Source organism: Melospiza georgiana, chromosome 6, assembly GCF_028018845.1.
Source record: "Melospiza georgiana isolate bMelGeo1 chromosome 6, bMelGeo1.pri, whole genome shotgun sequence".
Lineage (NCBI taxonomy): Eukaryota > Metazoa > Chordata > Aves > Passeriformes > Passerellidae > Melospiza > Melospiza georgiana.
The window spans coordinates 48,354,958-48,382,214 of NC_080435.1; the positions used below are offsets into that span (position 1 = coordinate 48,354,958).

The window sequence follows — 27,257 nt, forward strand, 5'->3', positions numbered from 1 at the left end:
AAAGCCTCTTCTGAATCCTTCAGCAGAAAGATGGGCATATATAAAGGGTGCAAAAAATGTTAAACCTATGAATTGGTGACGCTAAGTGCTTGAGAAGCAGCCTGGATTTCTAGGGCAGAGAACAACTCCAAAAACAGAGATTAATGTATATATTCAAACAGGGCTCTGAAAGAGTAATTTCTTTCCAAGTGTTTGGGAGATCTTGGTATGCTTTCTTTCATGACAGCAGCAAGAATGACTAAGAGCTGTCTGTGGGGCCAGCCCTGCCTCCTGCCATTAGGGAAACAACTGCAACACATTCAGGCAGTCATGAATTTCATACTCTTATTTTTAGATTTCTGCTAAAAAAAACCCAGCTTTACAGCTGAGAAGAAACAAGAAGCAACTCAAAAGCAGCACATATCTGAATTTTCAACAACTCCCAAGGTGCAAACTTTCTTCTATTAATTCAGTGAAGACTAAATTCCACAGGGTTTTACCTTTTCCATTCATCCTGACACTAGCTCTGCTCTGGGATCAATCTCTCTCTGCAGACAACCTTCATGAGGCTATTCACATTCCTCTTGGCTTTACCAGCTCTTCTTTATATAAAAGTAGCAGTTACACCTCTACAACCCCTTTCCTCTGGATGGAGCTACCCAGAACTCTCTCTTCAGTTTTTGTCAGACTTCATTCTTCTCACATGGAGATGAGGAAATTTTTCCTATTTTAACCCAATGAAAATAACTCTGAAATATTTCTGTATCCTGTCTCCACATGTAAAAATCTGTGGACAACCTGAAACATTTGTGGATCGTCTCACAACCTCTGATTTTACCATACTTGACCTTTACTGAGTCACCTCTAAGGAATGGAACCTTCAAGTGTGATCTGGGGCTTTACAGGCTTTGTTGTTGATTTTAGGCTCGAGTTTTGGGGTTTGTTTCGGGTTTTGTTGGTTTGCTTGTGCAGGTGTTTTTGAGAGTACCTGCCTTATGAAAGTCTTAGAGGGACAGATTAACTTTGTAATACATGTCATGGAATTAATTGGCTCTCCTTTGTTTTCAAGATGCAACATGTCCAACACTATTGCACTGTGGGTGGATGAAACTGTCAACTTTATTTTTATTCACAGGCAATTCCTGTACTCCATGACTTCCCACAGGTTTGTGAGTATACACAATTAATTACAGCATACTGGTGCTAAATTTACAGCATTAGATATTTAGAATTTTTTTGGAAAACAGTACTTTCTACTCAAAGATTTTTACTGTTCAACATTTAACTGTGCTGTCCACATCAAACAGCTCCCATATGCAACTAATTTCTTTAAACTGTTAAGGAGTTAAAACATGAAGAACAAGCTTTGGTTTCTTCAGTCTTCAACCAATCTGCAAATTAGTCACTGTAATGGCATTCATTAACTTTCTTTAAAAAGTTAAGAGCTAGCAAGAGTATTAAAAAACCCTCCAGAATTAATGACTCAATGTTTAGATTTAGGATGGATTTAGCAATCACAGAGGTGGCTTGTAGTGTTCATCCAGAGATTCCTAAGAGCATTGTGCTTTGAAAAAATTATCCATCTTGAAAGCTCCAGGTGGTCTGCCAAAATGCCTCTCTCAAAGCAGCAGGCTGTCAGCAGGTGGGGATGCAGGGGAGAGCACTGCCAAGTGCTGCACTGCTCATGGTCTGGTGCCTCAGCTCCCAGCACAGTTCCAGTACAGTGTCTGACTCTCCAGGTTGCATGCACATAGTCTGGATTATGACAGCTATGAAAAGTTATCACTTGTAGTAAGGGTTACATTCAGGACTGTTGTTTCCATCAATACCCAAGGCACACCCGATTCATGGCCAGGCATATTCTGCAACAGACAACAATAATGATCAATAACTTTTCAGGTACTCTGCTCTTAAACTAATTTCCCAAACTGACTGCAGAGGGCTGCCACCAGGAGTGGGGGCAGCAGTTCTTCACCTCCCAAGTTGCATGTACACACTCTCTGAACTACCAGTCCATCCTCACATTCCCTACCCTTCTGCTTTCTTCTCTCCCTTTTACTTCTCTTGCATGACTCATAAGCTGGGATCCCAACCTCTACCACAAATTCCTAAGACAGAATTCCAACACCATGCTGCCCTTGGCTCTACTGCACCACCACAGGGGTCAGCCTGGATCATTACTTCCCTGCTTTCCTACCCCACACATAGCACTGTATTATCTTTCATCATCAGAACCCAGCAGTGCTGTGGTGTTTTGAGCCAGCAGCTGAGGGGGTGGCACAGAAAACACAGCAGTTCCCTGCCTGGCTTCAGTGTGAGCTGATGCAGGAGTTACAGGGCAACGCCCTTGCACCAGTCATGCTGCATTGTTTGATGTTGTGTGGTGCAGTGGCATCCTCTGACTGGCTGTCATTTTCCCTGAGGCTCAGTAATGAAATTACAGGGTTATGGGGACATGGATCATTGTGAGTGGGAGGGAACAAATAATGATGTTTGTCAAAACAAACATTTCTAAATTTAGAGTGATTTATGGACAAAATGATAACAAGAGCAGAACAAGTGAGAAACTTTTAGGATTAACTTTATCAGCCTATTGGCTTTTGTTCTTCTAGCCACAGTTAAACAGGGCATATCTGGGAACCTCATTACCTGTCAATGGGGTATCCTCCTTCACAAAGGTTGACCAAGGCATACAGCTGTCTCAGTGCATACTCATACTGAAATAAACAAACATTGTTATCAAAAGCAGGTATCAGTGATCAAAAGCAGGTATCGTTTGTCCAAACTAAATGGTGGAAATAATTTAGAGCTGCTATAATATCCAAGGTATTCAACTGATGATCTAGTACTGGGCTAAATGGATCTTTTTTCTGCACACTTTGCTCTTTGAACTTCAGGCAATTCAGCCATTTAACTTATTTGAACTTAGGAAATTCAGCTGTGCTGAACATTGACCTCATACACAAGACCATCTAGTCCATTATGTTCTTAAAATCCCACAGAACAAAACCAAAAAATCCACTAAAGAGGCTATCTTGCCTGCAATCAGGACTTTCTTATTCTTACCTAAAGTCTAATAACACTACTTGAATCCTCAACTGGGATCCCAGGAAGAGCAAACAGTATTAAAGCTCCTAAACTAAAAAGTAGTTCTCAAGAATTCAGCAAGATGATGGAAATAGCAGCAAGGCTACTGCAAGGAATTATGAATAATAATATATCATAATACAGAAATCTGAATGCATCAAGATTATGAATTCATAGTGGTGATGGTTTGTTTCTGTTTAGTCAGCAGAGATGTTTCAAGCAGAAATACAACATGACTTTCTTAACACTGGGATTTCTGGGGAGGGAACTGATGGAAGCAACAGCACAACTAGTAAAATTACATATTATCTTGGGTAAGCAAGAAGTTTTTTTAGTAAACTTCTTGCTTACCCAAAGGTGTAGTAAAAATTGATTCCAAAAGCAATTACTTACCCTTCTTCCAAATCTGATCTGTATGACTGCCCCAAGGTAGCTTTTTAATAAAAGCTGATTTTTGCAGGTGTGCCTATGCCTGGGCTAGTTTTTGTGGCTGTTTATCAGGTTATATCCAATGAGTGACTTACCACAGGTAAATGCCAGTTGAAGCAATGAGCTTTGAAGTGGTTCACTGCTGACTGATAACAGTCATAATTGCTAATGGTCAGTCTGTCTGACAGAATCTGCTTGGTCTGCTCTGTTGACCCTGTTACTACAGTGACTATCTTCTGCATGGATTCTTGGATGAATTCTTTCACCTGTATATAAAACAAAAAGAAATTAAAACATGCTTTTTCTAAATCTAATTTAAAGACTTTGAATGAAATTTCTTTCTTTAATCCTCCTTTAACTTTTAGGCTCTTTAGGGAACCAAATTTTGCCATTTATTTTTAGCATAGTCTGTTGCACTTGTCTCTTCACACTCAAATGAAAACTGACAGAAAGTCAAGATTCCTGGAGCCCTGTCTTAAATTACTTACTGTCCTTCCACTGTTTACCAGGGAATACTGACTTCCATTCTGCAGGAGCTATTTGATTTGGGATCTTTCAGTTCTACTGAGACATGAGTTTCTCTAATACCAAAGATTAAGTCACCCCCACAAGAATCCCTATGGATGCAGATGAGGAATTTCCTGTCAATTAAAGCTGTGAGACTGACTTTTGCATTTGCTTACCTTTTGGCTAGATAATTACTAAGAATGTGCCTTGTGGAACAGATCACTGAATTTTGAAGGAAGAATAAACCATCAGTCTGAAGAGAAATTTTTTTTGGCTTTCAGGTATTTTCCTTCTGCCATTTCTTAGGATAGAAGTTAATCTGGCCTGATGAACAAAATTATTTTTCTTTCTTACCTCCAGGTATGCTTTCATCTCTGCAGCAATCTTCTTAGCCTCAGAAATGTCATTGGTAGCCATCAGCTTTCGTTTCATGATTGCAAAGGGCACATCAGGACTAGGTGTCAGGTCATAGTTTTCCACAGGTGGCAGAGAAATGGGCATAGCTTTCTTCCCCATGCCCTGGAACTGCATCACCTTCATGGAGGAGATGCTCTGAAGGATAAAATGTAAGCAGATGGAAACTGTCAATCACCCTCAATAGGCAGTTTTTTCTTTGTCTGCCATGCAAACCTAAATCTCTAAATTTGTTTTATTAGAGAAAATAAAGGAAGTAACAGTAACAGGGTGGTAGGTGTGTGTGCCTGTGTGTATGCATATGTTGGGTTTTTAATACAATGAGGTAAAGGCTGCCAAAAATCAGAGAACTTTAATTTCCAAAACTCACTGGGGGAAAAAAGGAAAAAGGCTACCAGGTTACGTAACTGCACATTGGTTTTTTTAATGAGTATTTAATCTGTTGCATAATGGGACTATTGTAAATGCTGCATCACCTCTTAGCTCTTCCCATTTGAGGGATCATTGTATTTTTTAACATTTCACTAATACTCATAATATGCTGGGAAGTGGTAAATACCTTTCTTTACTGAAGTGTCAAATCACTGGCAGAGCTTGGAGGACAACTTGTACCCTGATTTCTTGGATTAATGCATATACTAGGCTGATTTCCTTTAGCATCAGGATCATCACCTCTTAAATGCTGAGGTCTTCTAAGAGAAATAGCTCATGACTAAAAATGACTAAATCAACCCTGCCAGATTACAGCTGTTTTTTGTTTGGATGAAGGCATGAAAGTATAGGGTAGGAAAGGCTTGGAGATATATTTGAGCAGGAAGCCCAGTGAAATACCTACTCTGTTTCCATACTGCATCACATGGCTGGTGTTGGTGCGTTTCTTCACCAGCTGAAACTGCTTGTGGAGTGTTTCTTTTCTTAGATCCTCCTGCACGAAGAAAGTTCCATGAGGTCTAAAATAGTTAAACTTGGCTATTCTAAAAATGCAAGGGAAGCTGCAAAGGGTCTTAGCTGCCAGTGAGTAGGAGGTTGTATAGGACAAGAGCTATACAACCTTTGAAAAACATTGAAGTAAAAACTGAAAAGAAGATTTGACAGCATATTCTCATCTTGCTTTTAGTAATGTCATTTCCCAGGAAATAAGCAATAAGCGAGTGGACTTGCATACAAATCCCAGGTTTGTTTAATTAACACCATTCTCCATTATTCTAACAAGTGGGTTAGCCACAGTTCCATATTTAAGCAGCCCTGAAGCAGACATACAACTCACTGAACTGCCCAATTCATTTAACATGTTTGGAGATGTGGTCACAGTTTAGCAAATAAAGATTATGTCAGTTTGAAACTAGAAGTTAGATATTTTCTACCTTATAAATAACAACAGGAAATAATATTTCTGAAAGTTGGTATTGGAAGTAAATTCAGTGGCCCAAACAAATAAAGATTATATATATGGTTCTGAGTAGAAGATAAATACTTTTACCAACTTAATTTGTTGATTTTGACATAAAGCCAAATATTTTCACAAATCTTGTAAAAGAGCTATCTTCAAAAATCCTACAGATCTTTTTCATACATGAAATTAAGAAAATTTGTTTAAGTAATTTACCATATCTGAGTCTTCCATCCAATTCACACTGTACCAGTCCCCAAGATAAGTCTGTCTTTCATCATCATAGTAACATGCATAAGATGACTCCTTGGGATTAGCAGCTGTTGTTGCATAAACTGCAATACAAACAGTAAGGGGTTTTTTGATCTTCTTTTTTTTAATCTCCCCTTGCTCCTCCATGATTTAATACTTAGCTGCACACAATAAATTTGTCTAAGTATTTTGCCTTTCAATCATTTACTTCTAAATAGCAGGAAGGAAAGAAGTAAGTTAATCATTCTATTCAGTCACCCTCAGTGCTGTTCTAAGCACACTCTGTGCTTCTTCTTTGCTGCCAAATGTGGTCTGGGGTGTTTAAAAATTGCCTGAAGGAAAAATCTACTATTCAAGAAGTGCCTGAGAGCACTGTGCACTAACAACTATCTATACATTCATTTTCTTCATGACAATGATGAGATTTTTTCTCCAAACTTGAAGTGAATCCCCTAAGAATCATCTTTACTTCCACATAATGCCACCTTCTAAGAAATATACTTTGTTGGAGAATGCTCTACACTGAGACAAAGTAAAATAATCCTACATCTGTCCTGAGCACAGTGTTGCCAGTAAGTCACCTCTAAGACCACAGAAATACTGTAAACACATATTGACAGGTCTCAAGACAAAAGCAATTTTGGCCTTTTGCCAAAGTTAATACATAACACAGTTGTGTAACTGAAGGAAAATCCATATTTTAGAGTGAAAGTGTTCCACATGATTTTATAGAGCTGTTGTGTTGTTTCTATTCAGAATGTACCTAAAGCTCAAAAGTAAAAAAAATCTTGAATCTTATCTGTACAGCAAAATGCTCCTCTTAGCACCCTTCAAAATGATTATTAAGTAACCAGTTAAACTTCTTAGCTTATCAGTGAGAGCTGCCAAAGACAACTTTGTACTCTAATACAGAAACTGTCGATTTTCTGCCTTTTTAAGTTCTGTGGCACAGCTGGTTGTAAAACCAGAGTCCTCAGAATAAACTATAAAAAATACTGAACATTTGTCTGGGACAATCATCAACACGAAACTATCTGTAAAAAAGAAAAGCACATGGCTGGTCTCCCCTGCAATGACATCTTCAAAACCACAGGAGCAAACACTTCTCTCCCTGATATGGAACAGCTGTTTCAAAAGGTTGTGATTCCTCATCCCAATCAAGGCTGAGCTTCCAGCTCTGCAGCAGAGAGCCTGGAAACCCTGAAAAATCTGAGTTCCACATCTTGGGTTGTTGTACAAACGTGCAGCAAATCCACCTGGCAGTGGTGCCTACAACTGCTACTCGATGAAACTGAGAGCAGGAACTTCACACCTGTTAGCAGTGCTGAGGCTGAGAAATGTCTGTATAACCAGGGCAACCACCTGGTTCCTGAAAAGAAATACTTTTTCAACTTCTCATTTTCGAGAAACTGAAAGCCTTTTCAGTCTTTTGTAAGACTCTACTAAAAGGAACTTCCTGTAAATGGAAAGTATTACTTTCTTGTGCTCCCCCACTAAAATTCTACATAAACATGCCTTGAACCTGTTCTTGTCACAGTCAGTACTTGTCTGTGACAAGGTCTGGGACAAGTTGTGATATTTAAATCCAGTAAGTTAACTGACTGCTCACCATTGATATTATCAGCCAAATGATTCATCATAGATCCAGACTCACATGCTTCAATGTAGAACACCATCTATAAAATACAAAAATAAATCACAGACCTTAAGAAATTCCATGAGGAAATGGAGAATACTTGTTTGGTGCTTTTTAGGTGTAGCTAGTTGGCCTGTACTGCTATTCCTGAAACAAAAGCTGTGCATAATGCTACAAAACAAAAGATAATTTTTTATTTTCAGGAATTAGACTCTGTAGAAAGGGGAAAGAATAATAATGAAAAGGTGTTATTCACCTCTACAGAATCCACAGGGATCTACTGGCTATTGTACAAAGCACAGATCAAATACACAGTCACTCTACAGGCACAGCAACATGTTAGTATTGAAGGTAGTGTCTCTGAACTGATGCCAGCTGTGTGTTCCTAAACACAGCCAGCCATAGCAGACATTGCCACAAAGAACTGCATAAAAAAGCACCAGGAAAATGTTCAAAACAGTAACTTTTCTGCTATTAGCACATGTGATGAAATAAATTCACAGAATTTTCTACAAGAGGTACAGTCTTTTAAACTAAATAAGGAACTGTAAGAAAAACATGAGGTATATACAAACTTCCTGTACAAACAGTAAAGTCTGAAGTAAACAAAGTACAGGAAGAGAGTCAGGTATAAATTATGGGGTGCAGCAGTTACAGATGTTGCTTTTCTAGCCAGAATATGCAGCATTAGCAAATAGCAGTTACACTACACATGAACATTGACTGCAAAAACAAATAAACCATTTATGGAAAATTTGGAGCAGATCAATCCTTTTAACTGCAAAATCCTAATGCAAATTTAGCTGCATGTAACAGATTCTTCCTACTTTGAGCCAAATCTCAAAATAAAAACGTCTCTCTTCTATGCCAGCTGCTCTTTTAATTTCAGAATTTCGAGTATGCTTGTTTACCTTCTGGTATTTCTTGTGATGATACATGTACCAAATAGTCTTATTCAAGTCCTTCACATGAAGCTGAAAAATAAGAAGGCTTGTATTAAAACCACTTATGTTCAACAGACACAATTCACTTAAGAATAAATACTAATTGTTGTGAATATGTACACTATTTTCCCAATAAATTTATCCAGTCCTTTGTCCTTCTGAAGTATAACATTCTAGCATTTACCACTCTGGAAAAGATGAGCAATGGTCCCAGAAGATATGTATAGTGCACCAGAAAGCCAAGTCACACCTGTGTGAGGCAGCCTGACTATGGAATGACATAACTTAAGTTTCAACTGGATGTTACAGATTCTAACTGGAAAAAATTCAAAATACAGTGATCAGGAGAATATTGCTCTTTTTTGGCCTCTCCCCTCAATATAGCAGTGCACTAAATATTCTCATGTTTTACATTTATGTGTTATTATTTTAGTATGTCACTAAAATGAAGGGTTTTGTGTTATTTCCCAAATGCTTACATCATCATCAGGAAAAGCCAGAAGTCCTGGAGCTCCATGGTCAGTGAAATAAACAAACACATGATCCTTGGGACCACTGTAATGAAAAAATTGAAGCAAAGTCTTTTTAACTACTCCAAACTAATCTTCAATACAACAACAATCATCTGCTTCTCAGTGCCAAGACATGTCAATATCTGAAAATAATAGAGCTGAAGCACCTCCTCCTCTTGGCAAAATTTTTTTTTCTCCCAAGCATATTAGTTTGGATCCTTATTAGAAGAGATGCCAACAAAAGGAACAAAACTAAAGATATAGTCCCTCAAACATGGAGAATATGGCAATCACATTTCACATGCCAAACTGTAAACTGATTGAGACAGGGGCTGTTATGTAGGGTATGCTGAAAACATAATTGGTTTTTAATGGCTGTGAGAAGAATTGGTAATAATGTGGGCATTTGTAGAAGTCTGGTAAAAAAAGGAATGCTTTTATTACTACGTTATACCAAGGTTATACCATTAACACAAGGATAAATAACAAAAACCTCTTTGCTAAGACCCTGAGGTATGTGTAAGGACTACTATGGCCATAATCAGCCACACAGATCAGCAAGCAGTGTCAGCCTGCCGCTCCATGAGGAACTGATGCATGCACACAGGCACCCACAGGGCCAGACTGGCATCTGCACCCCTGGCTCTGCAGGCAGCTGAGCACTGAGCACTCACAGGCTTTGACACCCTCACAACTGTGTAGTACAGTCTGCTCTACAGCCTGATTCCACTCTAATCAGATTCAAACAGATCATGTTTGGGTGACAGAAAGGTCTTGCCCTAACAGCCAGATCTGCAAAGGAATTTTCCTTTTAAACTGGATTCAGGGACAAATATGAAGTGTGTAAAAAGATCAGAAGGAGCGTCCAGGTCCTCCTCTGTTCCTCTGTACCAGAGTCCAGAAACCTTTACTTGCTTTTGCTCTTTCCTCACAGCAAACAGGTACAACTGCAGCAGCCCAAGGGAACATTGTCCAGCCTTCTGTTCGGCCAGTAACCTACTGGTTAGGGAGAACTCCAGAAAGTCCATCTGGAAGCCTCCCAGGGAAAGGATAATTGAGCTCTTGTCCTACCCAACAGCAAAAGTCAGGCCACTTGAAAATTCAAACAGAGACAAATAAAGAAGGGCTGGCGTTACTTTTTGGCTTCCTGCTCTTGATCCTAAATGTAAAAAATTTGACCAAGGTGGAATGTAAACAATTAAGACTTTTTTTGTGGGTTCAAGTTTTCTTCCTGAGTACATTAAGAGACTTTGGCCCCCTGCATAGCTACTTCCTTATTTGAACAGGAACATCAAGTTTTCACAGGTGAGGTGTGTTCAGATGGACATTTTTTTAAACCAAAAATTGCTTCATAGTCACCCCTTGACTCATTCCAGATACTGGAATTGCACAATCTGGTAATATGCAGTAATTTATTAACGTTTTGCCTGTATGTGTTGCATATATCATTTTCAACCTCAGCATTTAAGAATGAAGTTCAAACAATTCAGAGCAGTAACTTATTTGACTATCCTACTCCTTCTTTTTATTGTTCTCCTCAGTGCCAGGGTGGGATTCTTCTGTTGTTTTTCATTACTTTGTCTCTAAAATCAACTGTCAGATGAAGATAGACTTCACAGTTTTTCTTTAACAAGGCTAGTCCTTCCAAATGGTTGAATTTAAATTCTTAAAGGTTTTACAGTCATTTTGTACACAGAAAAATATATGATATATCTCTTAACCAATAGTCAGAAATATAGTACAACTTAGTAAGGTGGCATCATACTTTCACATTTCAAACTCTGTAGAAGCAAGATGAACAACTGACATCAGGTATCCTTCCAAGAAGATTATTAAGCCCTGAAATGTATTAACTACATTCTTGAATCATCTAAATTATATAAGCCATTATAAACTACCATTAATTAAAAATCTTACATTCCACTTAGCCAATCTATAATTTATTATTCTTCATATATTAAAATATTGCAAAACTTAGAATCATTTGTGTAGCCTAGTTTACAAATAATTTAAAATACATCACTTACAAGTTTAATTGCTCATATTACTTTTTCAGTCACAAAGATTTTTTTTCATTAATTATAAAGCATAATTCCACTTCATTAGGAATGGAATTATGATTTATACTCAGCCTCAATAACTGTACACGTGCTACAAAGACCAAGGCTGGGATTAGGCAAGCAATTCTTTCAGCTGATGAGCTGGTTAAGCTCTCTCTGCTCCTCCGCCATTCACTGCAAAGTCTGGCCTGAGTTTGACCCAAGTCTTCTGCTGATTAATAAAATTGTTCATGTACATTAAAACAAGCCTTGGAAAATCCTTTCCAGAAGTCTCCAGAGTTTAGCCACACTATCTTAGAACTGCCATTCTTGAAAAAGATAACAGTCTAAATAACAAATACCTTCATACAGTTAATACTACTCTCTGGATCTTTTATACCTTTATCAGTCAAATATCAGCAGTTGCTTTGTTGTGATGCATAGTTTAAGAAACTAGAACCACTGTATTTGTAATGTGAAGGACCTGGAATTGCCATCAATAATTTTGCTGGATTCTTAAGTTGCTCTAATTTATTCTTTTGTTGAAATCAGTGTCAATTTACAACTACACATGCAAATATTTTCTAAATTAAACTTCTCTTACCTTTTCAATACTTTTCCTGATCCCACCCCCTTCACTGCTTCCTCATCTCCTCTGAGAACAGCAAGAAAATTCTTAGGAGTAACATCCTAAGGATTTGAGAAGATTAAAGTTAGATCTGATCATAAAAACAACAAAATCTTCATTTAGAAAGATGGTTTCATAAAGTTAGAAGCTATGCATGGATGACAAATTTAGCTGGCCAGCCTTTTCAATACATCTTTATCTAATGACTCACTTGGCTGCTGAATCATGAAATCACAGAGTGACTGGATTACTGTACTGATTTAATGAAACAATTAGTTTTACATAGCTGTTTTTCAGATTGAGTTACAACATTTACAATCCAAGCCCTTCCTTCCTTTTATTTCATCTGTCAGCATGCAAACAGTGTAAAGGTTCACTTTGATGACCAATGCTTCACTTCAAAGAATCTATTGTTTATATTCATATTACAAACACCAAACTTCATGTCAAACCATATAGGTGAATAAACTTGATGCTTTATATTATGTGCATTTTGGAGTGTAAGCTACAGGGTTGAAAGAATTTATTCAGACATTGGATAATGCTGAACCCCAGGGTAAGGGGTTTTGTTCCTACCTCCTTTGTATAGTCCTTGGGCACTCCAGCATACACATCTGAGCCATTAGGTCTATTGATGACAATGCCTTTGGTTGGATTTCTGAAAGGTAAATGGAACAAAAATAGGAATAATTATCCACGTGCCATGCAATGACTTTAGAACAACAGAAGCCAGCTCACCTGAGAGTAGAGGAACTTGCACCATATGTCATTAAGTGATTTCAGAATATAAAGGGCTTTACACTTCAGTCAGTTATATGTATTTGTCTCAGGTGTCCTTACTCTCAGAGTACATTCAAGTATTCTATCTCAGATCATATCAATTAATCTGAAGATGTAGGAGAATAGTCTCTATCATTTCTCTCCTTGGAGTCCTGCCTTTACTCCCCTTAACACTTTGCTCCCAGTGCTGCTGTGCTGATTTTGGGGGAAGTTGTTCCAGAATTAGAGGCTGTATAAATTAACTGTGTCATACAGGAAGCAATGATATGCTCTAGACAGTCACCCAGAATGGGACCTGCACCCATCTTCATTGAATGCTGGGAATTAATCTGATAATATCCTCCAAAAAAGCCCTGAAATTTGCACACAGACCTCCCCTGTGTTCACAAGTTTAGGTTATTTATCTGCTGCATACTGTTATGGCTGGGAGTTAAGATCCCTTACTCTCATAACAAAGCTCTGCAGTCCTCAGTGCCACAGCTGATGCTGAGCTGTGTTCCAGGGCTTAGGAAGCTCATGAGCACATTTCAAAGGAGAATTATTGTGCTGATGGCTGACATCTCTATGCATATCAGAGATGGTTTTAAGGGCTTTTCTTTCAAAACTACTACAAACTCAAAACACACTGGTGACCACTGCATGTTTGTAGTAACCATATAGTTTGTGACCAGTGCATGTTCATCACTTACTCCTCATTATCAGCAATGTCATCATACATCATGACAATGATCTGCTCATCTGGGATTCCATTTCGGTGTACAATCTGGTACGCATGGCACACATCTGCCTGAAATTAAGCAAATTTTCATTACTAGTTTTAACAGAAATTTTATCTTTGATACTAGAAGCAATATAGCTTTTCAGACCTCAGAGCAGGCTGTTGACCAAAACAAACTTCATTCCAATATAAGAGACTGAGGGCTGCTAGAGAGCTGAAATGCACAGGTTAAACCAGAGCTCATTGCTCTTCTCTAAACAAGCAGTTGCATTAATAGTAGAGACTATGATTATTATCTCTCCTTCATTATCTATTTTGATTTCTTATTTAAACAGAAACCAGAAGTTACTTCAGACTTGGTACAGATAACAAATTTAACATGAAGCTCTCAGCAATATTCTCCATTGTATGAGAAAATCAAAATAAAAACCTTTTGCAGTGACAGAGAAATTCAAAGTGTGCCAAGCAGACAAAAAGAGTTGGATTTCCACCAATTTCCCTTAGTTCTGCACCAAGCCTGCACAACTAAGGATTAGAGGCTGTCCTTGACTTCAGCAAGTATTGTTTACCAATCTCATCTATGCAAAGATTTTATTAAATCTTGCTCTACTATGAGATGAGAATTTGGTTTAAGGAATATTTTCTTTTTAATTATGTATTTCTTACTCTGCAGAGGGACTAACTCAGGGACCATCCTATTTCAGTGGAAAACAGAATTGCAAAATTCAGGCTCTTTTGCTGATTTGTACAGGATATGAATAAGCATATTTTCTTTACAGAACCATCTTCCCGTGACACAGAAATAACAACACTCATTAAAGTGGTATTACAGTAAATGCAGTAAATACAGTAAAGTAAATGCAGAGCTCTATCAGAATGCTAATCTTTTAGTAACCCCAGCCCAAATAATTCTCTTCTTTAAAACTTACAGTCCCTGAGTGCCCTAATGGGGCATTAACAATCATTCCTAAACTTGCAAACTAGAACCCACCAAATGCTAGGAAAAGCTGTGCAGGATTAATGGAAGAGATCTCATCTAACAAATGCACACTCCAAATGCAGGCAGGAAGCAGGCTTTAAAGCTTACTTGTGTTGAACTAATCTAATTTGCTAATTTGGAAACCAAATTGATGTGGTTTAAGTAGACCAGTGTCTGTTTAGATTACTTAGGAGTACTAGTGATTTTCCTTTGTTTGACCAAAAGGACACTGTAAAATACGCTAACTTTAAAATCCTTGGTCTTCTAAGTACAGATAAAAATGAAAAGAAAAGATAGTTGTGCAAGATTCTGTGAAGGGTGAGGCACTTTCAATGCTAATGAACTCTCCAACAATAAAATCTCTTTATGTGAGATTTAACCCCAAATGTTAAACTGTTCTTACTAAAGCAGTTCCATTTCCTGCTTTACAGGTCAGCAGTCTAGGTTCTCTTCCACCTATCCCAGACAATCTCCCAGTTAGTTTTCCATTTCCTTGTATGTCATCATACCAGCTGCTGCCTCAAAAAGTCAAAACATTGAGGTCAAACAGAGTTAGGAAGGTATTGCATATAATATGAAACAGAAGAGCACAGGTATGCCTGAGAAGATACTTGATTTTCACAAGCAACCCAAGCAGAAGCAGAAGAAAACTAATCAGGGCTTCTCTACACTGATTGATGAGTAGATCATAGATCCCTTCTCACTCACACACCTCTGTGATGCTGACAGGAACCTTCACAGGCTGGCAATAGGGAAATGCTCAGGCATGCAGTGATAGAGTATCACCATATTCAATCAGCAAGTGTCTGCTCCCACAGACATGTGGCTGGCCAGCAGGGACTTCAGAGGTGTTTCAACTGATCCCAAGTACCCAAAAGAAGTTAAACTTTGTAAATGCATCAGGTTGTTTTAGTTTCCTCTCCTTCCTTCTGGTTCATTCACTGTTTGCTCAGTATGTCCTGCCTTAGCAAACAGCAGTCATTACCAAAATCCCTACTGAAAAGGAACACAGATCAATGTAGTCAATTCCCTTCATCTCAACTTATGCCTGCTTGGGGGTTGTCCCAGCCTTTTAAGGCTTTTGCTAAGGGAACTGCTGGTAGCATAATGTTATCACCAGCAAAGCCTAGAGCAGCAAAAATATGCATTCCTACTAAAAATCCACTGACTAAAGTAGGACAGTTATGAGTAAACAGTTAGGGTTTATTGCATAGAATTAGCTGACTTAATTACCCACCTTTGATATTGCTCATGATTGGTCCCTGTGTACACATAAAACCCCCATAAATCTCTACAAAACCAGAGTAAAAACGTTTGCAGCCAGAGCAGGGAGGTGTACGCAGAGTATTTCCTGTTGATGTCTAACTGCTCTCAAATACTGCTATTTGACCCTGCTTCTCTATGAAATATTTCTGGCATATCTGCACCTGTAAACCACTCTAGAAGAAACAGCTGTTCACTGGTTTCAGATCTCTTATTGGTATTATTCTTTATGGTTTAACATGTGAAATGTGTGCTATGAACATTTACTGGATAAATTGTCACTAAATCATGTTTCTGTGACTGTGATTTGAGGGGCTGCCCCAGATCAGCACAGGAAAAGCTGCAGCTGCCCCACACAGCACAGGAGAAGGTGCAGCTACACAGCTCCTGCTGCACACTGACCTTATATGTAGCTCCAAAATGGACACTGTTAAGGGCATGGTTTAGACCTTTCACCCCCTGGTTAGTCTAAACCCTTCACTACATCAGCAAATTGTGATGGAAGAGCTGCTTAAATAATTAAATCCTAGATTTGGAAAGCATGGGGATCAGAGAGTGAACTACCCTGTTTTCCTGGCACCCCAATTTTCCTCTGCCACACAGCTGTTCACACATTTGAATGACACAGCTTTTAAGCAAATTGCCTGGGGGGATTTTTGGAAAAATCAAGTTGTTTATGACACAAGCTTGCATAAATAGTTCCTAAGGGAAAAGCTTGGACTTGTGTGAAATTGGTTACTTCTTGTCTTATGACTGCTAGGTTCATGGCTGAAAGGAACTGGCAGCTTTACCTTAAAGCAGCACAATTCCCACTACAAGAATTCATTCTTGTTTAGGCTGTGACATTTCAGCCCAAACAAGAATGAACTCCAATATACAAACAAAGTAAAAGAATATGTCTGAAATGCCAGCCATGTCTTACTCCTTTGCTTAAACACACATCAGTGAGTCTGCCCAAAGATATAACTCTATCAAGAATTTAGCAAAGGTTTCCTAAGAGTTTGGTTTAAATTTATTAAGCACAGTGAGGAAATGTTAATTGAAGGCTAAGGCAGCCTTAGTGTCTGTTACCTACAAGAGAGGAAAATTTAAGACTGTCCTGGAATAAGATACTGCTCTGGCTGGCAGTGTCTAGGACACTGAATAAATACAGTCTCTGACCCACAAAGCTCTGTGAGTGTAAGACTAAAAATAACAACTGAAAACAGACTCATGTATACAAATTCATATTTTTTTAGTTTTAATTGTAATTTTGCCAGACTTTTTCAGTCCGGCATTACTCTTGAGGATGCATTCCATCTTCAGTAAGACTCTTGTTCCACATCAGGCTTTTTCCACAAACTATGTGGGTTTGAGCATCCAGGAAGCATGGGTCTTCTGATCTGATTTGAAGCCAGCTTTAGATTTGAATTAGCTGGTATGTTCATCACACAGAAAAGCCAGACTATTTCTTCTAATGAGAACTAGCTTGTTGAGTCATTGTCCAAATCTGTCAGAAGCATTCAGTACTAGATTTGCTCACATATGTCGCTAAGCTTTCCAGAGGTATTTTATCCAGCTCTTTGTGCAGCAGAGAATTGAGCCACTTTCCCTAGGAAGAGGGGGAGTATACTCCTGAACAGCAGCCAGTCTCATAATAGAAAGCTGCTGAAGAGAAGCCAGAGTAACTGCTGAGGAGCAGAGAGGAGCACACCGATAGCCCTTCCATAGCCCAAGCAACTCTAATCAAAACCACTAAAATAAGGATAAAAATGCCAAAGAACTGAGAAGCCACAAGCACAAAGCAATGTACAAGCCAGCCCTGCAATGACAGTAAGCCTATCACACTGGGCTCTATACTACACAAAACACTTCAATTTTGTTTTAGGAACTGGATGAGATGAAGGTGTAAGCCAAGTTTAGGTCATCCTGATTAGGAAGAAGTCCCAGTTTCAGCCAGTGGGAGCAACTGCCTGCAAAGTGTGAATCTTGCTCATATTAAGCACAAATGGTGGTTTTTCTCCTTTTCTATCCTTGGTTTGTACTAACAGTGGATCCTGACCACTGACATCTAAATAACCAGTCTTAAGCAAACTTTCAGATTCCTTGAGGTTACAGGTGCAAACTCAGTGTTTCCTGGGTCTGCAAAGTCTTTACAAACTTAATATTCCTGGGGTCTGTACAGCATGCCATGTATGAAATGAGGTATTTTTGAATATGTAATCTACTTCTTCTGCTTTTGTGGTTGCTCAGTCAGATGAGCACATTGCCACCAGATAATTACAATACAGTACATGTGACAACGTTGAAGCAGGCAGCATGCAAAGCAACTGGAGCTCACAAAATAAAAAGGTAACACAAACATGCAACATCATGTATTAAGTGTACCCTGGACAGCTGAACACACAGGGAAGTGTACCCTGACACAGCTGAGATGTGTCTGCTCAATTCTCAAATTACAAAGGGACATTATGAGTGCTTAGTTGCATGAAGGGAATAGCAAAAAGTCTGGTAATAAAAAAAAGCTACATTGAATAACTACTTACAGGAACACATCTACAAATCCACTTGTACTCAGGCTAGGTCAGAGAAGTTCTGGGGAAGAAGGGTGATGGCAAGAGTGAACTGAATTAGACTACAATATATTTTCCTCTGCAGTTTCTCCTTTGGAAAGCAAAAAAATTATAGCACAGGTATGATTCTACTGAACAATTCCACGTGTTCCTATGTGTGTTCACTATGTGTTCTGAAGCACAGAAGTGAAAGACCAAGTCCTATTCCACTATAAGTGACTTTGGCAAATAATTTAATTACTTTAAATGTTTTTGCTTCTACCTCTAGAAGGTAGGGAACCCTAACACACCAAGAGATGGTGAGCAGTCTGCATAATATTTTCACAAATCTGTTAGAACTCCTCAGATTTCTGTAGCATCTTTCCTCCTCTGAATGACTCTCCTAAAAGTCTACCATTCTGCTTGTTTTCCTGGGAACAAATTTCCCCAATTTTTTAATACCCAAGGCACCCTTGTCTGGATGACACTTCATGTCACACATGAGAGGATTTCCCATGACTAACTGCTGGCTCTGTCTCACCACATGTCACTGCTACCATGTGTGCTCACACCCACCAGGCCCTTAAGACTGACCAAAAAAGGTCACCAGGCAGAACAGCATTAGCACTAGGCAGAACCTGCTGCTGTGCTGCATCCTGTGGGAATTGAGCTTTTTCATAACAAGTTAAGATGCACAGTGTGTTGCTCAGGACAGGCAAGCAAGAACCCAGCCTCATTCTGAAGGACTCTTTTACAATGCTGCTTTTGTAACCTTAATAGGATTATTATTGGTGTTCTAATTTTCTTCTTTCCAAATGTTAATACCTGAAGCAAGTGGCAGTTTAAAATACAGTTTAAATAGTATTTAAATTCAGAACAATCCAACGTGGCAGATACTGTGCATTGTTAGCTGACCTTATCTTCAAAATTAGGTATTTAAAGAAATCCCGTTCTCATTTTTCTAACACTGAAAAGGAATTACTTAGTAAATATCTGCAAAGCATGATCACACTCAAAAGTTAATAGGCTTCTGTGAAACTAGCATGTTAAAGAGATTCACTCACTGTTGGACACAAATATGTAAGTGTGGCTCTTGTGTTCTGCATAACCCTATTTTACCTGGCAGATGCACTTGCCACTGCAGGCTCATTGACAGAGAGACTAAAAACTGTGCCCAGGCAACTGAGAAAAGGAATTCTCATGAGCCACAGCTTCAAAATTGTAATTTTATTTAAGGAATTAATGTTGTGGTAGTAACTCCTCCTAGAATGGAAGGGAGCCAGCTAGACTGGTTATTCAGCAATAGCAACAAAAAGAGCACAACTCAGTAATTACATTTAGACACTCCAAGACAGGCAGTAATCTAGTACAGCAGTAGTATTTTCATCATTGTTTCCCAATTTCAACTTTAAAATTCTTCTTCAAGATTTAATTTTAAATAGGAATAGTTTATATTAAGGCTGTAATATTCCAACTATAATTATCAGGTGATATCTACAGTGTAAGGAGCCAGGAAAGTCCTTGAAACCTGTTTGTCAAAGTGTTTAGCTAGCACTTGCCAGTGACAGGTTGTTCTTCAGATGCAACAAGATTGTCAGTCTGATTAATTTAGTTTTAAGCTCATCACTGTGCTGGAAGTTACAAACTGATTGTGAGCCTAGAAGAAGAAGAAACATACACAAAACCCAAGGTGCCTAACACACAGAAGGTTCATCTGTTCCTCAATCAAACAAGAGGATGAAGCCTCTCTATATTTTACAGGCAGTTACATTAAAAATAATAAATACTTTAAAAGTTCCAGCATTCAGCAATTCAACCAGTACATTTCATAAAACTCAGTTTTAAAAATGCTGATTTTGTACACTAGTATTTAACCAACAATACTATAATAAACTATTCTTCTAGCATTTAGAAATATATAAATGTACATATAAATCAGAATTAAATTATCCTGTTCTCCAGGAAAGCCAAGCTGCAAATTTAGAGCAAAGATAGCATTTGCACAGATTGATCTGTTTAAGGGATTGTCCAGCAATTCCCCAAGGGGAAGTGCTGCAGAAGTTTCCTGACTGCTGATTATAAATCTTGGACTTAATCAGAATTAAGTCACTTGGATTTAATCCTGTCCATAGTGACACCCACACTCAGCCCAGAGTTTCACAACACACTGGCTTTCCCAGCAGAGTTACTCAGGAGTTCTTGTTCCCTTTCCTCCTGTTTCTGCCACTCACTTTGTTCCCTGCACCCTGCTGCACCCTATCTTTGTTGTGCCAACATAATTCTGAGGCCATGCTGTTGAACACAGCCAGCAAACTGGTTCAGGTTAAAAAGAAACCCCTTCAATATGTCCACTCCTCAAAACATAATAATGCATTTGCAGCCTTCAGAGATTTTTAACTAGAAAAAAAGGAAGCTTTTCAGAGCATAATGAAAAGAGGAAAGAAATGGAAAGGAACACATGTGTCTCAAAATGAGGTTTACCTCTAGGTATCTTCTCTACAACTGCAAGTTGGGGTTAGATCCTCTAGCCTAGTTAGTAATAGAGTATTTACCCTAAAAGGCACTTATCTCCCAGGATGCAGAAGTGAGATTAGAGGAAGAATACTTCTCCTCTGGTAATGACAGCTTTTTCAAGAGGTGAGAGGCTGAAAAAAGTTGTATGCAAAAAACAAAACCAAAACCATATAGTAAAAAGGAGTAGTGGAAGGGAATTCTTGGGGTGGTAACAAAAATAACTAAGAGCAGGTTCTGAGCAAACCTTGCTGCTGTTTGCTTTGAAAACCTCACACACCTGGGAGTCTAGAAGCACTTGCTCAAATGGCAGAAGGTCTAAACTAGTCTAGATGATAGGCAGCTACCACCTTCCTGCAAGTCTGGGAGCTGGCACTGTCTGGAGCATGGACAGCATCAGCATGGGGAGCAGTGGTCCTTACCTGGTGACGATAGTTGTACCAGCCATTGGAACCTGCAACAATCACCACCCAGTGCTTGCCTCCATCTTCAGGCTCTTCCATGGGGAATGTGCTGATGCCCAGAGCACAGCCCAGCAGCAAAACTGCTTTCAGTATCATCTCTCTTCTTTATTTACTCCACAAATGGGAGAAAATTCTCCTAATGAAGAATTTTGAGACAAGTGAATGAGAGGACATCAGCCAATAAAAAATGCAAAACAAACATCAGCAATATCCCAACTATAAGCTTTTCCTGCTTGTGGGATTTTTCTTTTTGTTTTACAGACCATTTAACCCACAGTACAATTTTGGGTCATATCTTCCTTTAGCACCAAGCTGCTACTAGTTACAATAGCTTTTTGTCAGCTTTCAAATCTGACTGAAAGCAATTCTGAATAGGACAACCAAGTTGTTCAGCTCCCTCCAGTTGTTTCACTCTATACTAGCTGGCAATGAATAAGTCTCAAATACAAAGCAAGCCTCACTATCAATTACTTCACAGATAAAACTCTTTCAGATTAAAACTATTCTCTTGGTCTCTGCTTATGTAATTCCCTGGTTTCCACTCACTGGCAATCAGCCCATTATTACTGAGTCAAAGCCCAGGTGATGTAGGACACTGCAGACATGGAAAAGTGGTGGGGAGTTGGAAGGTCAGAGTGTCACAAAAGCTCTCTGTGCCCACAATACCAAAGAGGGTGGAAAGAGGCCATGCCACTGTTCTGCACAAGATGCAGCCCTAACTGCTGGGGCTGGGGAAAGTGCAGGCTGTGAGAGCCTCACGCTATTTGTGCAACCTTTTATGCTAGGAGAGCAAATGTGAACCAGTACCACATGAAAGAGCAGCATTTTTGCCCCCTTTCCTCAATGGTTAAGTGTTTGCACTTGGTGCACAGTGAGAAAAATACATCTGAGCCTGTGAACGACAAATTTAGAAAAGCAGAGCACAGGGGAGGTTTGAGCCCATGCAGAAATGGCTTTTTCTACTTTCTTGAGAGGACTAGAAGTAGGGTCCTTGCAAGTGAATGTCCTGAGCACCCTGATTATCTGGTAAAGCATTTACTCTACAAGCAAACTATCTGGCCACATCCAATCACAGGTTTAAGGTCTGCTTTTTGAATTGGGGTTCAGGGGGCAGGCAGGTTCCATTTACTGGTCACAGTCTCAGGTCTGCTGCATCTGATGTGAAACTCTAAAAGCAAACTCCCCTGAAGAACTGCATGCTCCTGGCACATGCATAAGGATTACACATTTCCTCATGCTCAGGGAGATGGGATTTTACACCTGCCTACTCACAAATACAAGATCCTGGAAGTAAATGATTGCTGCTAGGTATGGAAGAGGTGTTGTTGTAAGAGGCAGAGTAGTCTATTTTAACGTGACTTTTTCTGGAATAAAAGCTGGAAACCCCCAAGCCATTCAACACAGTCACAAGTCAAAATATCAAAACTACCACTAAACCAAGTAAACAATGTCTAAGTCAGCCTCAGTACCCCAGTCAAAACCACCCCTCTGCAGCCACTCAAATGAGGCTGGAATAGAGAAGCAGCCAGATCCTCTCCAGAGCAGTTGTGTTCAGAGAAGACTACTAACCCGACACACAGCATGGATTCACTGGTCACTAAGATTTATCTTACAGGCAGTAGTGTGAAAAATATATATATGCATATATTATACTATATATACATATTTAAAAGATGGGGATTTTTATCCTTTTTAGTGGAGCTAGCAGAAAGTAAGAAAGTCTTGATGGTCTACACAGATTAACTGTTATGAAACTGCTTCTTCCAAAAACTTATCTTTCAGGAAGAAGCCAATCCTGTCACTGCCTGTAACACTTGGAGCAAGAATAATACACAGTAACTTAACAATTTAGGTTTGTTGACTTATTAGCTTCTTCAGCACACAAGCAGATATGAAGGAATAAGCAGATTTTTTATTAGATGGTTATACTCTCCCATGTTGAGCTGGAATTGTAAAGTTTTGTCATTCTTGCCGAAGCATGTGGCTTTGTATGGCAACTCTGCCTGATCTACCTTGTCACTTCTTCAGATGATAAGACAAATAGCATACTGTGTTGAAGATGCACTGTGTTTACAGCACCCATAAAACCTGCCTATTCTGTTGCCTACAGCCTGGCTAAGATTCAAACCAACCTGTACAGAACTTTTGTAAAGTGCCACTATAGGCCACAGGCCAATGAGTCTATTCATTTCCAGTATTCAATTCAGTATATCTAACTCCTGAAATATTAGGCAAGAAAAGAAAATCAGCATTGTTTGAACAATCTGCTTATGAATCTTAACTGAATTTGACTTACTGGAATATTGAGCTGAATTTCCTGCACACAGATCTCTCAGAGCTCAGTGTCAGCCTGATAACATTTCTCCAACTATAACATGAATTATGTTTACATTAAAAAAAAAAAAAAAAAAAAAAAAAAAAAAAAAAAAGTTAATGGTCCAGATAAGTGCTGGAGATCCTTTCACATGATGCTTAGCTCTTTGAGATAGCATTCATCAGAATCCAGGGCATATCAACAGAAACTGCATGGGTGCCAGCTGTTCACCAGGCCATGTAACATGATGGCTCAAAGGAGGTCCTGGCACACACATCCATCACATGCAAACAGTCCCTGACACTATCAGTTACTGATATACCAGCCAAATGGAACCAGTCAGATGGGATTGTCTTTCCTGGTGAGTTCACACTCCTGACTACACTCACAAGGAGCCTCAGTTCTCAGGACCTCAGCCAGAACCTGTGGGCAGGCGCTGCTGTGCCACACACAGGTACCTCAGGAGTACCCCAAACCTGCCTGCCAGCAGCCCCAGCACAGAAAACCCCTGGGCCAGAGCAGGAACAGGGACTTCTGTACCACAGGTGTACCCCACAGCAGCACTGCACCCTGCCTGCCACAGCCCCAGCACAGAAAATCCCTGCAACACACCAGAACAGAGACTCAGCTACCTCAGGCAGAGCCTCACTGAGGGATTCAAGTCTTCCAGATAGTACAAGAGCATCTAGGTCTTCACATTTCTCTCCTCTGCTGAGACAAAAGTTGTGACTGATGCAGAACACCCAGGGAAAAAATATAAATACCAAGAAACATTGCACTGTACTAGCATATCATACATATTTTGTCATGGATAATTTAGAATAGAAAAGAACCTCCTCTTTGGTACAAATTAATGACATATCATCTCTCTTATCTGTCTTTTCCTATACTATAATTAAATCAAATTAACACCAGAAAGAAGGGAGGAAATAAAAAAAAACCCCAGGCATACCATAATGGACTAGTACACTGTAACTTTAAATGCTGAATTTCTCTAAGCAGCATTTAAAATAGGCTTAAACACGTGCAGTGGGAATGGGTCTTCATAGTTTGTTTCTAACTACTGCTTAAAAAAAAATCCAAACCAAGCCAAACAAATGATGATCAAAGAAATATACTCTCACACACATATATTTCTACTTGTTTTAAAGAAGGCCTCTGAATGCAAGTGGGCAATTTAAAAGGCTGTGTTCAGGGTTGTGTTGTATGAGTTCCTGACCTACAGTTGAGAAGAGAAAGCTGCCCATCACATGCTTTGTCTTCAAGTCATACTAAGAGAGAGCAGCTCATCTGACCAGTTTACCACAGGTACAGAAAGAGCCTTTCTCTGAAGATCCATCACATGCAATCAATCCTACATCACATGCAGATGAAGACTGTGTGGAAAAACTAAAAACTCACTACAAGACAATCTTAGAGCTTTGGTTGATACAGAAAATAACATAAGATTTGACCAGCTCTGCCTAGTCTTTCTGCCAGAAGAGTTAATTAACTCTGCCTGGAGCCCATGCCAGGATAAAGGCCCACCAGTACAGTGGGCTCAGCATCACACCACCACGTACACACCCAGGTAAGGCTGCTGCACACTTTGCACAGTCTGTGGAAGAAGCACATCCAGAACTGGGTGGCTCTTGCAGAACAATTCACTCATAAAACCAGTCTGCCCGGACAGAGGTGCTTTGACCACTTCCCACTAGATAGCTAGCAAACATCTCTGACTTGATAAGACAGGGATGCTTAGGAAAGCCCACATCTGGAAATGGCTGGCAGCTGCGGGAACAATTTTTCCGGCCAACTACCTGTTCCCTGAGTTCACAACTTTCCTTTGGGAAACAGTCCTTTGAGATCAATACTCTTAGAACAGGATAGCACTCTAAAGAAAGGGCTTTGAGTCGATCAAAGTATTTTCCACTAGCTTTTAAAGCAATATTGACACTTCAGTGGGTTGCACTTGAAACACCTTAGGCACAGTCTCCAAGAGCTGTATAAACAGAAACCATATCTCTATTTTACTTGCATGAGAAGTACACTAACAGTAACCTTGCTGAAAAATAACAGCCTTAAGCCGGTCAGATGACCACTAAAGCTCTTCTGCAAAGTCTTTCTTAACAGCTCACTTCTCGTAACTACTAGCCTTTGAGATTCCCAAATCAAGCCACAGTTCCTTTCTCCACAGGGTGCTTGCATATTGCCTGCCACTTAGATGCTGATTTCCACAAAATTTGTGAAAGTCTTCCTCACAGGAAACTGATGTCCACAGTTCTGTCAGCAATGTTCCACCCACATGCTGTGCTGGCTGCTACAAAAACAGAAGCACCTAAAACTGTGATTAGGCCCCTGCACAAATAATCTGATTTTCTTTCTGCACTTGTGTTGTAGAAAGGAAAAAAACCTCCATCGCTATAAATTCTAGCATGTTACACTTTGAAGGAGATTATCATCCCTGTTGCAAAATATATCCTTACAAAGTCTGCTAGTAACCATTCTATAAACGGGCTTAGTATGATTAAAACTTTTAGTAAAATATTTCTGTTTAGCTACTGAAGATGTATAAGCCACTTTTACTGTAAAAACCCATGATTTTTTAGTTAACTCAGAATGATTCTTGATGTTAAATAAATGTATTTAAAAGTCATTACAAATAAGTTCATTCTCCTGTTTGCAGGTTTACTTTTCTCAGCAGTAGAGATGGCACAATTTACCTGAGGGTAAAAAAACCCCAAAATCATTCCTAAAATGGTGATAAGCTAATACACCTAGTTCAGGGGATTTTTTTCTCTACGTGTTTCAAAAAATCCAGATTCAAATCTGGCAGACCTTAAGGCTTCGATAAAACTGCTTCTGCTATTTACTTTCTTATCTGTCTGCAGATGTACAAAGCCTCTGCCATCACATTCTGATAGTAAGAAAAAACAGATACCACAATGCTACATGAGCAATAATTTTGTTAAATTGCTTGAGTTGGCATAGGGGGTATAAGGGTAAAAGAGTAAGTCAGGTAAGGGTAAGAAAGTCTGCTCAGCAAGCATGGAAATGTTGGGAGCACGGAGAGAATGAAATTCTACAGAAGTTATTACGTAGAAATTCCAGGGTGATATTACACAAGATTCCTGCAATCCACGTCTTTCACTATCGTTTATCTTAGCATTTCAGGTCTTGGCTACAATATTTATGTTAACTCGCAAATACAGGCATCCAACACAGTGTTGTTCCATCCTAACTAGGAACTAGTGGTGCTAGTACCTCCAAGCAGAGCCTCATGCTACCTACCTACCTAGGCTGTCTACCAGCTATAAACAACCAGCCACAGCGCAGCGCCTTTCAGGCATCCCCAGCTCTCCACCGAAATCCCGTAAACAGTTACTCCGCCCTTTTCTCCCAGTAAAAATGTATTACTGGTGATTTAATCTAAGCTGCTGCCACTGCTTCCTCCCCCACTGCCCCATGTCCCTCCCGTGCCAGCCCTGGGCAGTGCCCCTCGGAAGGAGCCGCTCTGAGCCAGTCTCTCTTGCAGCACGGAGGGATCAAACACAGTTCCCAGGCCAGGCGTGCCAGCCCAGGGCCGGACGGGACGCCGGGCGAAGCGGCGGGGGCTCGGCAGCGCTCGGAGCCCGGGAAGGACACCGGTACCCTCGGCCGCTCCCGGGTAGGCGGCGGGGCCGCTCCCCCGCCTCTGCCTCTGTGGCCGGGCAGCGGAGCGGAGCGGGCCGTCCCGTGCTCACAGCTCCCTTCGCTCAGGCGAACCCCGCGTCCTCCCCCCGGCCGGAGCCCCCGGCCAGCGCAGCCCCGCCGCCCTCACCAGCTCATGCAGAGGAGACGCCGCCGCGGCCGCTGTGATTGCGGCGAGCGCCGTGCCGGGCCGGGCGACAGCGGCGCGCGG

General features: G+C 39.9%; 1 protein-coding gene across 1 annotated transcript; it reads right to left on the reverse strand.

Moving 5' to 3' along the window:
- Positions 1 to 1,080: 1,080 nt before the first annotated feature.
- LGMN (legumain) lies at positions 1,081 to 27,257 on the reverse strand. The gene is made up of 14 exons (XM_058026931.1): positions 27,177 to 27,257; positions 21,022 to 21,199; positions 13,287 to 13,384; positions 12,394 to 12,475; positions 11,794 to 11,879; positions 9,118 to 9,193; positions 8,606 to 8,668; positions 7,668 to 7,734; positions 6,023 to 6,141; positions 5,252 to 5,341; positions 4,357 to 4,554; positions 3,591 to 3,761; positions 2,629 to 2,696; positions 1,081 to 1,841 (listed from the first exon to the last, which is right to left on the reverse strand). The coding sequence occupies exons 2-14, from the start codon at positions 21,157 to 21,159 to the stop codon at positions 1,802 to 1,804; spliced, it is 1,296 nt and encodes a 431-aa protein (XP_057882914.1). The 5' UTR covers positions 21,160 to 21,199; positions 27,177 to 27,257; the 3' UTR covers positions 1,081 to 1,801.

Bases quoted from the DNA above. Each gene is read 5' to 3' on its own strand.
- LGMN (XM_058026931.1), bottom strand. From the start codon at position 21,159: ATGATACTGAAAGCAGTTTTGCTGCTGGGCTGTGCTCTGGGCATCAGC. The intron at 7,735-8,605 runs GTAAACAAGCAT...TGTATTTTATAG, and splicing joins ATCACAAGAAATACCAGAAG to ATGGTGTTCTACATTGAAGC. The intron at 1,842-2,628 runs GTAATGAGGTTC...TGTCTGTTGCAG, and splicing joins GGAGGATACCCCATTGACAG to AATATGCCTGGCCATGAATC.